The sequence below is a fragment of the Halichoeres trimaculatus genome, unplaced genomic scaffold, assembly GCF_033239565.1.
Source record: "Halichoeres trimaculatus isolate MK-OKI-2021-1 unplaced genomic scaffold, fHalTri1.1 fHalTri1_scaffold_14, whole genome shotgun sequence".
In the NCBI taxonomy this organism is placed as follows: domain Eukaryota; kingdom Metazoa; phylum Chordata; class Actinopteri; order Labriformes; family Labridae; genus Halichoeres; species Halichoeres trimaculatus.
The window spans coordinates 16,617,022-16,630,385 of record NW_027437192.1 but is presented as its reverse complement, the minus strand read 5'-3'; the positions used below and the strand labels follow the sequence as shown (position 1 = coordinate 16,630,385).

The window sequence follows — 13,364 nt, the reverse complement described above, 5'->3', positions numbered from 1 at the left end:
ATAAACATGAACAATATATACAGCTTTGGATTCAAAGTAAGCTCCGCACCGTGCCTTTCTCTGGGACTTTGCAAACAGGAAGATGCTAAATTATAGGGCTGGGACATTATGCTTTTCTCACGATTCAATTCGTTACAAATTTGGGTGTTAAAATTGCCATTTTTTTTATTTAAGTTTGCAAGACTACGTGAAACAAGTTGAATGATGATCTACAGACTATATCAGGATCCATATTTCCCAAAAATGCACATCACATGTGACTCAGCTTTTAGGATTTATTTTCTGACATCACATTACTAAATAGTCAAAGAAAAGCATTTTTCTCTCGGCTGGAGACAAGCTGTAACTTTTTTCTGCCCAGCTCATAAACAAAGACTAAAATCAAGGATGTAAAAAAAATATTTTCAAACAAAAAAATCCCAATACCTTTGTGAATCTTTTTTTTTCCACCCACCCCTGCTAAACAACTTTTTGCATGCATGAATAGCAACAGCAAGGCTTCTTATTAGAAGAATCAGGGTGCTAAACTGTTCAGCCTGCAGTCCAGTAGAACAGAGAAGACCCTAAACTGTTGAAGAACCGAGACATTCAACTTTCAGAACTCCAGAAACGGGTCTCCTTGCTTCCCAAATGTTTACAGAGTGTGGTTAAAAGAACAGGTGAAGCAACAAAATGGTGAAAATGTACCTGTCCCGACTTCTCTGAAAAGTGTTACTGGCTTTAAATTTAAAATGATCGTACATTTTTCATGGAATAATAACATTTTAAAGATTCAGTATTTTGATTTGTTGTCTTCATAGTATTATCTACTGAACAAAAACTTAAAATGATTTGTAAACCATCAAATTCTGCTTTTTTCCAAAATTTTACACCACATCCCAATGCTTGTGAGCTGCTATTAACATTTGTGTGTCTGTGTGTTTGTTTGTGTGTGTGTTGCAGTTATTTGTTGCGTGTATGTAAGTGCTGACTCCTATCTGAGTGTGCACACACACCCCTCGCTGGAGGCCCACGAGCTGCTAAGGATTGTGGGTCTGAAGATGGACAGAGCAGAAGAAGACATGGTGCTAGCTGTGGTGTCACACACTGGAGGTACACATGCAAATACACAAGGCTGCATGTACTGAATATAACAGTGGCATTCACGTGACCACTGCATTACACAGCTGTACTACCTCGTTAAAATGCTAATTATCCAGACCTGTGGCTCAGAATGTTAATTTTATTGAAGTCATTATTAAGGCTAACTTTGGGTTAAGATTTGGTTGATCTTTCATGTATACTTAAAAGCAATTTTCATAATTTTTCAAACTCTTTAATCATGATTTTAAACTAACTTTAACAAATATGCCCATCTACTGGATATTTAGAGCTAACATTTACTAATTTCAGTGACTATCCATTTATTTTTTCAGGTTTATTTTTTCTCCATTTTCTTCTTCTGTCTAAGATAAGACTTCTGCTAAAGGCTAACTAGCCAATCACAACAGTGTTTAGATTTTCCCTGAGAATTCCCTGAAAATTAAGAATACAAAAATCAGCATTTAAATCAGCTGAGCCTCTAACATGAGTAAAATAACTGTACAAACAGTCTAATGACTCTGACTTATTGTCATCATCAGTATCTCTTTGTTCTCTCCTTCACCGTTTTGTGTGTCTGCAGAGCGGCGGGTGTTACAGCCCAGTGACTGCGTGTACTCAGAGTCTCTGACCCCACAGGGGAAGCTCATGGCCTGTCGCAGGGACCTCACGGACATATTGGTATGTAAATCCACCGGGGTGTTTGTTCATTTCTCATCTCAATAGGTGCAGCGTGCGGGCTGAAAACAAACAGACCCTTCTTAATGATGTGATCATTTGGACACATACTCTATAATTCTACAATTCTACAGTTTCATTTAGCAAACACTTTCGTCCAGAGTGACAAACAACACAAGCAAGAATTTAGACAGAAGGGATATTCTTAGTCAGTGCGACAAAGTGCTTCAAGTTAATTGGATGTGGGTGCTGCCATCAAGTTGGGCTGGTCACAGACCAGATGTGCTGCTGCATTCTGGATCATCTGCAGAGGTTTAAATGTGCACTGCCTTGGAGGGAGTTGCAGTAGTCGATGCGTGAAATCACAGGGGCTTGTACCAGAAGCTGTATGACTTTTTGTGCCAGATAGGGTGTGATCCACCCAAAGTTATAGAGGGCATATCGACAAGACCGTGCAATGGAGGCCACATGAACCTTAAAGATCATGACACCCATGTACTCCCTGTCATATTGTTGGTCGCTCCTATATCATCATCTAAGGTTTCCTATCAGGCATAAGCATGAGAGTTCATATTTAGTAATATTTTCAGTTTTATGATGAGTCATGCATTGCAAGCAACCCAGAAGACTCAGGTCAGGTGACTGTTATCTCTGACTCAATAATAGAGAAAAGGTGTGAGTCACAATCACTTTGTTGTTGTGCGACCATGATAGTGAGAAAGTGCTGCATCAGAGTGAGGTGTTGCTCTGTAATGGCATGGTTTTCAGGCGCGAGTCTTTAAATTTCTCTGCATTTTTATAAATGAAGTACCAGGGGCAGATGGTGTGTAGTTTGATTTACTTTGTGACGATGATATTTAGTTTCAAGAGTACATAATGTGCTCTGAGATAAGGTAACCTGTTAGGATAACAAACACACAATTGTTGTAACTGGAGAAGAACTGAACTATTGTTCAAAGGAATCATCGCTCCCATCTCAGCTTTCAAGCCTTCTTGTGTGCAACCTTGAGGCTGTTCCTTTTTGTTTCTCACAAATGTTTTGCAAAGCCGTGGTGTCCAAATCCTGCCCCAGCCTCCTTGTTAGTTATGATGGTGAGAATTTATTGCTGTTTATAGCGATGTCCTGTAAACGGACAACCATGCTTGTATTACAGGGAGAACAGTTCCCCATTTTTGTGATGATGTTGTATTTTTATTTACTAGCTTTACTCTCCTTTGTGTGTGCAGCCTCCATTAACAGACAGCGCTGAGCTAAGCAGGAGGCCCGTACGACTCTTAGGTATCAACACCTGGGATGTGGCGGCTGCTCTCACACACCTGGACTGGGGCCTCTTCAAATCCATCCATGAGGTACATACACATATATACCCTGACATTAAGGCATGTGGTGTAGGGGGTTGATTTACAATAATTTCATATTCATGATGGGGATTTCTGAAAAAATGAGCATTAAAGATGCAAATGCTCCACAAGATTTTCTGGATCATGACGACAGAAAGTCTTCCTGCAGCAAAGCTGCTGTCAGAAGATCTGAATGTTTCAGAAAAGGGAAAGAATAGCAGAGAGGAAGAAACAGTCTGCATCCAAATACTGTGATTGTGTTTTTAGACAGTGTGCACCTGATTTCCATCCACATAATGTAAGGGTTAGATAACGTAATATTCTTTCTATTAATGAAAGTTGTTTTATTTGGGTTTTGAACAGTTTACTGAATGAAACCGGCAACAGGAGGATGTCACCGCTGACCTCTGACATGACTGAGCTTATAAGCTCCTGTGACAAGTTTTTAGCTGTTTATGTAACAAATGAAAAAGGACTGAAATATAATACTGCTGTCTCTGTAAACGCAAAGGAGACTATCAGTGAGCAGATTGGTTATTTTTGTATCTTTCTAATATCTTTTTAATTTCTGAAATATTTACAGTGGGGGAGGTAATTAGGTATTTGACTCTACAATAGTAAAACAGCTATTTTAAACTTTCAATACCAAAGATAAATTTGACTTTTACAACTGTTCAAGTCAAAACCCATAAAGACATGGGACATACTGCTTTGTCCATTGGGGGGCGCAAAATCTAATCGATCAAAACATTTTTTACAGGAGGTTTAATTTGGTATGAATTCATCTCTTCACTTCCCTTTCTTCCCTCTGTCCATATGCAGCAGGAGCTGGTGTACTACACCCTCAGCCGTGCTCCCGGCAGCGGCCACACAGCGGCGCTCTCAGTCCTGCTCCAGCGCTGCAACGAAGTCCAGCAGTGGGTCATGTCAGAGGTGCTCATGTGTGTGTCGCTCAACAAGCGAGTACAGCTGCTCAAGAAGTTCATCAAGATTGCTGCTCAGTAAGAAAACTGAAATATACTCAACATAAACAGGCATGTCTGAAATTTTTCCACTTTCTTGTGATTAACAATTAATTTTGTAAACTTGTCTTTTTAGCTGTAAAGCCCAAAGAAATCTGAACTCTGCATTCGCCATCATTATGGGTCTAAACACAGCAGCTGTCAGCCGACTGAACCAAACCTGGGAGGTAAATCTGCATTGACATATTAGGTGTTTTAATAGTCTGTGATCTGTGTCTTAAATTCAATCTGACTCTGTGCTTTTCCTGTTAGAAATGTCCGGGGAAGTTCAAGAAGCTTTTCTCTGAGCTTGAGCTCATCACGGTGAGTTTACCCAAACAGAAACAAGATAAACACAGAGCTTGGATGCTACTCCACTTTTTTTTTATTTTATTTGAAGAGTCTGTTCCTCTTCCCCAATCTTTCTCGTCACTCTTTTTTTCTTCTCTGTTTGTGTTCTACATTCAGGATCCTTCTCTGAACCACAAAGCTTACAGGGAAGCTTTCAAGAGGATGAAACCTCCCAAGATCCCTTTTATGCCTCTTCTTCTAAAAGGTAATATCTTGAACCGCTAAGCACTCATACACAACATGGATATGCTATTTTGTTGTTGTTGAATTAACCAGTTATGCACTCCTCTGTTTTTAGATATCACCTTCATTCATGAGGGAAATAAGACCTTCCATGACAACCTTGTCAACTTTGAAAAGCTGGTGAGTTCAGTCAGTTATTTAAAGGTTTATAGTAAATAAATTCACAACAAGACAAAACACAGTGACAGGATGTGGAGTGATTGTCCATAGACGTGTTAAATGTGGAATAAATTAAGAAGTTAATATCTGGATCTTATCGATTTCAACTTCCTACACTCCCATGGATAAAAGCCAGATTTGATGCAATGAGCTGATCTAACATTCAGCTGGAGGACACTTTAACATGTGGACGTGCGGTGCTAAGGATCCATCTGCCAACCCTGAGATCAGCAGACAAGCAGCTCTACCTGCTGAGACACAGCTGCTCCCATCAGACTTTCCTTTCACAGCAGTTCATCAAAGCAGCATGCAGCAAAAGAGAAAAATAGCATTATTGAGGCTTTTTTAATTTTTGGAAAAGGTAAAAAAAGAGTGAAAAAAACAACCCCTGCTCTGCTCTGCTGGGTTCAAGCAAGCTGGACTCACATTTTAGACAATAATTTTGTGTATGATGGTTTTAAATAGCTAATGAAGCTGTGGTGTTAGCATCCTGCCCCTTACACTGACCAAAACTCATTTTAAAGATCCCATATTATGCTCCTTTTCTGCAGTTTAATATGGATCATTGATGTCTTCATGAAATGGTAGTAACATGTTTTGGTCCAAAAAGCCAATAAATCAAGCACAGCAGCATTGTTTCCAGGCTCTCATAGCCCCTCTGTTCAGAACGCTCTGATTTAGTGGGCGTGACCTTCATATGTAAATGAGCCACCGCTGATACCGCCCCGCTCTTCCGCGTCACTGAGAGTGGCACCATGAGCACCAAGTGCACAATGTTTAGAAAACAGCAAAGCTCTTTTACCATAACATTACAGGCTTAAACAACAAGCTAACCACAGCTAAAGTTAGCATCCTGAAGCTAACACAGAGACAGGAGGAACACTGAGGATCTGCTCCATAGCACACAGCATTTAAAATACTCACATTTCCAGGGTCTGAGGTTTGTTGGTGGATGGTTGGTAATGCGCCTGGATTCAGGACCAGTCTTTTCACTATCCCTCTGTTGTACTGTCCAAAGTTGGAAAAGCAGTCGGCCATGAAGTGACTAGAACACACATGCACAGTTTTACTGAGTGTAGCTGACACATTTCCCTCATAAATGAACTCTAGACACTTAGTCTTGTCTTCTTCTGAGATGGGAAGCTTGAGCATGGAACTATGTGGCTGTTTACAGCCAAAAACAGAGCAGTGATGGCTCTTCAACTTTGGCATTCCGCTCCCCACTTCTCTCCAGCAGCAGGGAGGGGAGTGGGTGGGAAGGGGGTTCGGGGTATCTTCTCCGATGGACCAATCAGGTCAGGCTTGCTCCTGATTGGTCAAAAAAAGGGAATCGCTGACGTCGGCAAATCCCCAAAATCCAAACAGCTCGATTCAGGTCAGGATTTTACATTTACAAGCACCACTAAGTACAGGTTTTGTCATTAAATATCACATTTTGTGGGCTGGGAGGAAAGCCAAAGACTCACAAATTTCACTATATTACTAAATAAAGTGATTTTTGCATAATATGGGACCTTTAAACATTCTTATGAAAATGTCTCAGGGTCTGTTTTCACTCAACAGTCTACGCTTGTTTTCTGTCCATGAAACCATCTGTTTACACTTAGTTTAGTTAGCTGTTTATGTAAAGTTTAACCCAAGTCTCATCTGTCAGCATGACTGAGGTGAGCGTCATGACACATTTCATCTGGTCAAGTTTTGTTTCTTTGTTACTTTTGAAGAGCGACCATGTGGTCCATCTTTTTTTTTTCCCAGTAGAAAATGAGTTGACCGAGGGGAGAATAGATTTCATTCAACCTGCAGAGAAATCAGATATTTTCCTTAAAAAACAGTCTACATTGTGGTTATTTCCTGACACAGTCTGCAGCCTCAGGAAGCCACAGCTAACTTACGGTTGTCCTGTTGTAGCTGATGATTGATGAAAATTAATATCCAGCTGTTACTTCCTTTTCTATTTGCTGCTTTTAGCATCAGGTGACAACTCTTTGGATCCAGGATTTCATCATGGCAGATGCATCCTGCTTCTTTTACTCTCTCCACACTGTTTCCCTTCTCACAGACAAAGCCTGCTGAAACACTATCACTCAGTCCACAAACAGAAGGGTTTAGACACTACAGAGTGTTTCCTGCCTACTGATCCAGTTTTCTCACTCAGCGTGTGTTAGCTGAGATGTCTGATGCTGTGTTGGGTAGCAGCTTACGCCAAAGACACTTTGAGTTCCTGTTTAGATGGCATGAGACAGAGTACAAAGAAAGCTGATGGGAACCACTTTTCAAATATGCTGAAAATACGACTTAGAGAAGACTGAATCACTGAAAAGCTTCCCAGACTTCTGTTTGTAAGGGATCAAGAGAATGACAGATGATGTTTTAGAAATTCAAGCTTCTTTTGATGATGTAATTGATTTTGTTTCCTGGTGGACAAAATCTGCACCATGACTGTTTTTTTATGGTTTGTCTCCTCCTAAACCCACAGCACATGATTGCAGACACAGTGAGAATGATTCGCCACTGCCAGAGCGACCAGCCAGGTGAGCATTTTCACATCTGCACGAATTCAGTTGTTGGATCCAGTCATTGTAAAGTTCATACTGCCACCTGCAGCTGAGTCTGTGCACTGCAGCTGTACCACTCAGTTTTGCTCTTGCAGTTTCTAAGCAACCGTTTCCAGACAGACCTTTACACTCTTTGTATGACGATAATACAGTCTGTGTTTGTGATGACGTGTGTGAGTGTGAGTTTGCCGAAGAACTCTTCTGTGTTGCTAAGGCTCTTTTCTTCTTTCTTTTCAGGTAACGAGGTAATCGGGGTTGACAGCGCAGAGGTGAGGGCGAGCGTTCACTACCTGCACATCATTGACAATCAGCAGACGCTTTTCGAGCTGTCACACAAACTGGAGCCACGTGCTTAACCACACACATACACACCCACATACACACCCACACACACTGAAAGACAGAAAGACACAGGACACGTGTTAGCATCTCGTACATGTGACGTGTTGGACGCTTTGTGAAGCAACTTCATACACACTCACGTAGACTTAGCAACAAAATCCCTCTACCAGCAGTGGTGCCAAGTGGACAATGAGAAGGTGCCATTTGTTCTGACAACAACCCATGAAGAAACAGAGCTGCCTGTTCCTGTGAGGCTGAAGGACACCAAACATGTGGGGGGAGAAAAAAACAGATCTATAAAGCTGCTTTTGAACCGTCTTCAGGAAGAGATTCTGGAGATTTGCCACACTGAGACAAGAGGAAGTTGTATTTAATTTGTACAGTATCTATTGGACTGAATATGCCCTTGTTTTGTTCCTGTGATGAGCTTTTGTTATTTATGAGCCTTTTAAGCAGGTGGAATGTTCCTTTATTTCTATCTCAAACAAGGACTCAACAGCCTCTTCATCATTTCAGTCACAAATGCTTTAGTTTGCTGCAGACTTTATATCCTGCCTGATTGGTCACATATGATTTCATGCACATGTCACACCCCTGCCTTTTCACGCATGTACATCCAGGATACACGCCGCAGTTATTTTGGTGTATGTTGTAGAGCTTTTATTTTTGTTTCTTGTGTGGTACCGTGTGACGTAACACAAGCAGCAGCCTGTCCTGAAGCAGTACAACACTCAACATGCCTACACTTTACTTTTTGACCGACTGACATTTAAAACACTTTAGTTCCTCTGATCACGCTAGTTTACTTTGACACTCCATGCACTCCTCTCTCCGATGTGAATACATAATAGTGATTTAATATTGTATATAGTATGGACCTATACATTTTCAGTGCCAAATGTCATACTGAGTCCTGGTTTAGAAATCAGTGTGTTTTTAATATCAAGAGGTTTTAATTTTACTTACACAAGCCTGATTGGTCTGATTTTCTGCCAAATGGTCGAGCCATTTTTCTATTTTTTTGTCCTGAAGCTTTATTACATGAAGTTAAAAGTCAAAGCACTGCTGTAAAGAACTTTATGAAGAAATAACATTATTTGACAAAATCGACAGGTATGAGCAGAATTATGGAAGCACAAGGGCACAGGTGTCCCCAGTAAAAGTTCAGACTTCAGTGGCTTTTTGAAAGCTTTGGTACGCCCATTAATGCCATTTATTACTCACAGAGATGTCCTGGTCAGATTTTCCGGCCCCTTTTCCCTTTTTTTTTTTTTTTTTTTTTTTTTTTAATCTGTTTCTTATATTTTTTGAAATAGTACAGTTTACACCTTTTTGTGTGTTTATGTACAAAATGAACTACAGTAAACAATCTGACTAAAAGACACTTGTGATGGCCTGCAGTACTCCATGATTCAACTCTACAGTGGAGGGATTAATCCGATGTGCAGTGAGGCTCAGCAATGATGGGACAAATATCAGAGCTCTCAATGTGTGTTATGGGTGACAGCAGTCACATGGTGTTTTAACTCAACTTGTTTTTTTTTTTACGAGCTGTACGATACAAGTCTGACTAACAGAGGCCAGCAGACAACGTAGATCAGCTGGTTGTCCAAAGCATCTCCTCTATATTTTTTTTGGCTTTCTTGATCTCTTGAAGAGATTTTTCTTTACTGGTGCAGCACCTTTTTCTGCTGCGGCATGTTTTAGTTTTAGATGTATCACATTTCAGTTTTGAACACAGCCCCACTGCTATTGCCTTGCAAGATGATCATATTTACTTTTCTAGTTTATATTTTGACACTGCTGACATTTTACCCATGAAGTTAAATCATGTGTTTGCGCTCTGCCAAAAAATGTGCTCAGTTCACCCATAACATCCATGCCCTCCAACAACATATTGGCTGGAAGATGTATCCTCTGTGAAACAAATAGATCCTCAATTTCTGACCTCTCCTTGTTGACATGAAAACCAGCTGTTTATAACTCAAATCACTCTCTTCTTCTTTCTGAGAGGTGTAAAGGGAATCATACAGGAGGTATTCAGTTACCATGAAAGTTACTAAACTACAGGGACAAGAAACCCTGAGCTTTTCAACAGATCTTGTTTAATCTCATTTGTGTACATCAGCTGTCAATTTCAGCTGAGTGCATCCACAGCTGAGGTGTGGAGTACAACAGTTTAGTGCAACATGGTAGGAACGCTGTCACCAGTCGTGTGTCCTTGTTTCAGCTCTGAGCCGGTCAGCGCTGCTGTCTCCTGCACATCTTAACAAATCAAAAAAAGGAGGACTTTGAAGTCTCTAACATTTCAATGCGTAAAGCAGATTTGGATCCTAATGGGAAAATGATCAGTGATTATTCCAGTGTGACTGAATGAGGTCGACCTGTTAAACTGAAATTTCAACCACTGAAGTATTTGATATTTCTCTGACATTAAATATTTTTATTCGCCTTTTGGAAGTGTGGCTTTAGATTATACACACATCAGTCTCAATCATTTCTGTCTGGAGTTTTCTTTATCAACAAATACCACATGAGTCAAAAAGGACTGTTCTCAGTGATTCTCTGACCACAGGAGAAATGGTTTGTTCATAGAAAAGGCCTTTGGTAGTCTCTGTTTACTATCCTCTCCATGATGCACACAAACATGGTGTTCAAAGAGCAGAGTAACTGTGCTATACTAGTTATTTATTGTAACATATTGTTTATTTATGTATTTTTGAGGTGACAAAACTTCATGTGCCATGTTCAGAGGTTCAGCATTGTTTAAGTAGAGCAGAAAAGATGTTTGTGGTTTGAAGCAGCATCGCTGGAATGTACTGTAGGACTACTTGTTGTCATGTTTTGTGGCCACTTGGGGGCAGCAGAAGAGCGTGTCCCTGTGACAGTGCTCCCTCCTCACCTCTGATGCCACCAGGAAACCAGCAGGAAGGTGTGTGTAGTGTTTTTTTCTGCTGTCGTCATGACTGTGTAAAGTTAGTTTCTTTTGAATTAAAGCAATGTTAAAACCTGTTTGCATGTTAAAAGAAAACACAATGAGGACACATTGAAGGCTTTGTACTCTTGTAATATTGTTGATGTGTAAATATATGCCCATGTTTGGTATGTTGTTCTTATTTATCAGTTGTAAATGAAGAAAATAGTCCACCACAAAGCAATACGTCTCCTCTTGTGTCCCCTGAAACCCTCTGACAGCTGAAGCCACATGTCTTTTCTAAAGCTGCATTTTACTATGTCAAGATTTGACTGAAATGAATAAATTATAGGTTTTATGTGACATCTCTGGGTCTGTGTGTGGTCTTTACTCCAGCAGGGTCAAGATCCAAAAGCAGCTTATGGTGCGCAGATGATCCCTCAGCAACTTGTGGCAGTTCCTCAGTGACTCGTGCCAATTGCTCAGTGACTCATGGCAGTTGCTCAGTAACATGTAGCAATCCCTCAGCGACTCATGCTGCGATTGGCACAAGTTACTAAGTGATTGCCACAAGTCGCTGACTGATTGGCACAAGTCACTGAGAGACTGAGGGATTGGCATGAGTCACTGACCAGTTGCCATGAGTTGCTGAGTGACCAATGACAGACCAAATGCTTGTGGATCTTGCTGACACGCCTTTTTTTTCTTGCACTGAGTAAATGTGTCATGGGACTTGGCAAAGTTTGTTTGACCAATGATACTGCACCACCATGTAAACACCCTCTCTCTTAAAAAAAAAAAAAAAAAGCTGACCACATTTCTGAATAGTTCTTCGTCTTTCATAGTGCAGATCAAGTCCTCTAACGACAAAGAGAGACCCAGACACCAACATGCTGCTGCTCCTCTTCACGTTTGCTCTGGGTGCTGTGTCTCCAACGGATGGCCAACCGGGGCTACAGAGAGGTTTCTGTGATGAATTCTGGTCCAGTTTCAACGGCAGCTGCTACAAATATGTGGCCTCACATATGACCTGGGCTGATGCAGAGCTGCACTGTGTGTCAATGGGAACAAACCTGGTGTCCATTCACAGCCTGGAGGAGCAGAAATTTGTTGAAACCCTGATAAAGAACTTCGACCCTGCTGGAGCGTGGACCTGGATTGGACTCAGTGACATCCATAAGGAGGGCCATTGGATGTGGTCTGATGGATCTGCAGCTAACTTCTTATACTGGGGCGGACCACAGCCAGATAATGCTGGGGGAAATGAACACTGTGTGCACCTGTATAATGAAGATGAACTGAAATGGAATGACCTTCCGTGTGCTAAACCATTGGCTTTTGTTTGTGAATCTCGCAATATTTGTCCCTGAAAACTGTAAAGGCTGTTTGATAAACTCACTTCCCACCCGTTGTCCATTATTTATTTCTTTTTCCAGTAAAGACCCAAACCTTTGAGACCTGATGATTGTGAAACAGACATGTTTACTGAACTCACATGTATCAATATTTACTGAGTGTTTCATGAGGAACTCAATGCCAAAAGAAAAGACCTTAGTCCTGACAGAACAGAATCCATTGGATAGACAGGTTGCTGGCACTTGTGTCACATAAATCCAATACACACAGAGAGCTGCACTGTGTGTTGGATTCAACCTGGTTTCTTATCCAATTAATTTGTGCCCACAAATCTGGGTGTCATGATTGAACCTTTAAGGTTCATGTGGCCTCGATTACTTGTCAACATGCCCTCTATAACACCAGGAGGATCAGACCCTACCTGACACAACAGGCCTCACAGCTTCTGGTACAGGCCCTTGTGATTTCAAGCATTGACTACTACAACTCTCTTCTAGCAGGCAGTGCAGCAGCACGTCTGGTATTTAACCAGCCCAAAACAGCAGATGTCACCCTGCTGGTAATCTCTCTGCACTGGCTTCAAGTGGCAGCTCCTATCAAATTCAAAGCTCTTCTTCTGGCTTACAAAGCATTGACAAAAACAGCTCCCGCCTGCCTGAGGTCTCTTCCTCCCTCCTTTCCAGGTCCACACTGCTTCTCACCCATTAGGCTCTGCTTGTGACAGACGCCTGGTGCCATATATTTTTATCTGACATTGGAGTCTTTGAATCTTTCTAAAAAATAATTTTCACCCCAAGTTTAACGACAATTTATTGTTCAAGATCCTGTGGAGATTACATTTATAGCTGGTTGTGAAACAGAACGAAAACATCACTGATGAGCTTTGAGAGTGAACCAGACCATCAGCATGAAGACTGATTAAAATAAAATAAAATAAAAAATACAAATTGCATAAAGTGATCATGCATTTCTGTTCTATCAAACATTTCTGAACACTGAAATACGCTTCTTGATGTGCCCAGTATGTCCATGCGTTAAATATAGTATATATTATTGTATGATATATATCTGTAGACCCTGGATCAGTAACCTGTGATCTGACTCACAAATAAATTCAAACTGAAATCTAAAAAACAGACACAGTGGATGCTTCTTATTTTTTTCACTGCAAACAAATGCTCATATGTGTTTTATGGAAAAAAAAAAAGAAAAACAAAAGGAAAGTCTGTCACCAGCCTTATCTTTTATTTTCATTAAAATTGGTTTAATTTACGTTTGGTTTCAAAATCAGGATTTTGTGTGGCATATCTTGATCAACCTTTGAGCATTCGTACAGAGTTAAAC

General features: G+C 40.7%; 2 protein-coding genes across 2 annotated transcripts in view; both read left to right on the top strand.

Moving 5' to 3' along the window:
- rapgef5a (Rap guanine nucleotide exchange factor (GEF) 5a) overlaps positions 1-11,020 on the top strand; it is a 69,287-nt gene extending 58,267 nt beyond the window's left edge. Inside the window, exons 17-26 of the mRNA XM_074686548.1 lie at positions 943-1,092; positions 1,664-1,761; positions 2,986-3,108; positions 3,922-4,100; positions 4,198-4,288; positions 4,374-4,424; positions 4,569-4,656; positions 4,750-4,814; positions 7,330-7,384; positions 7,646-11,020. Coding sequence (XP_074542649.1) covers positions 943-1,092; positions 1,664-1,761; positions 2,986-3,108; positions 3,922-4,100; positions 4,198-4,288; positions 4,374-4,424; positions 4,569-4,656; positions 4,750-4,814; positions 7,330-7,384; positions 7,646-7,764 — 1,019 coding nt within the window. The 3' untranslated portion in view covers positions 7,765-11,020. The remainder of the gene's footprint in view (positions 1-942; positions 1,093-1,663; positions 1,762-2,985; positions 3,109-3,921; positions 4,101-4,197; positions 4,289-4,373; positions 4,425-4,568; positions 4,657-4,749; positions 4,815-7,329; positions 7,385-7,645) is intronic.
- A 534-nt stretch (positions 11,021-11,554) lies between these two features.
- LOC141803331 (C-type lectin mannose-binding isoform-like) lies at positions 11,555-12,034 on the top strand. The gene has a single exon (XM_074687296.1). The coding sequence runs from the start codon at positions 11,555-11,557 to the stop codon at positions 12,032-12,034; it is 480 nt and encodes a 159-aa protein (XP_074543397.1).
- Positions 12,035-13,364: the final 1,330 nt, after the last annotated feature.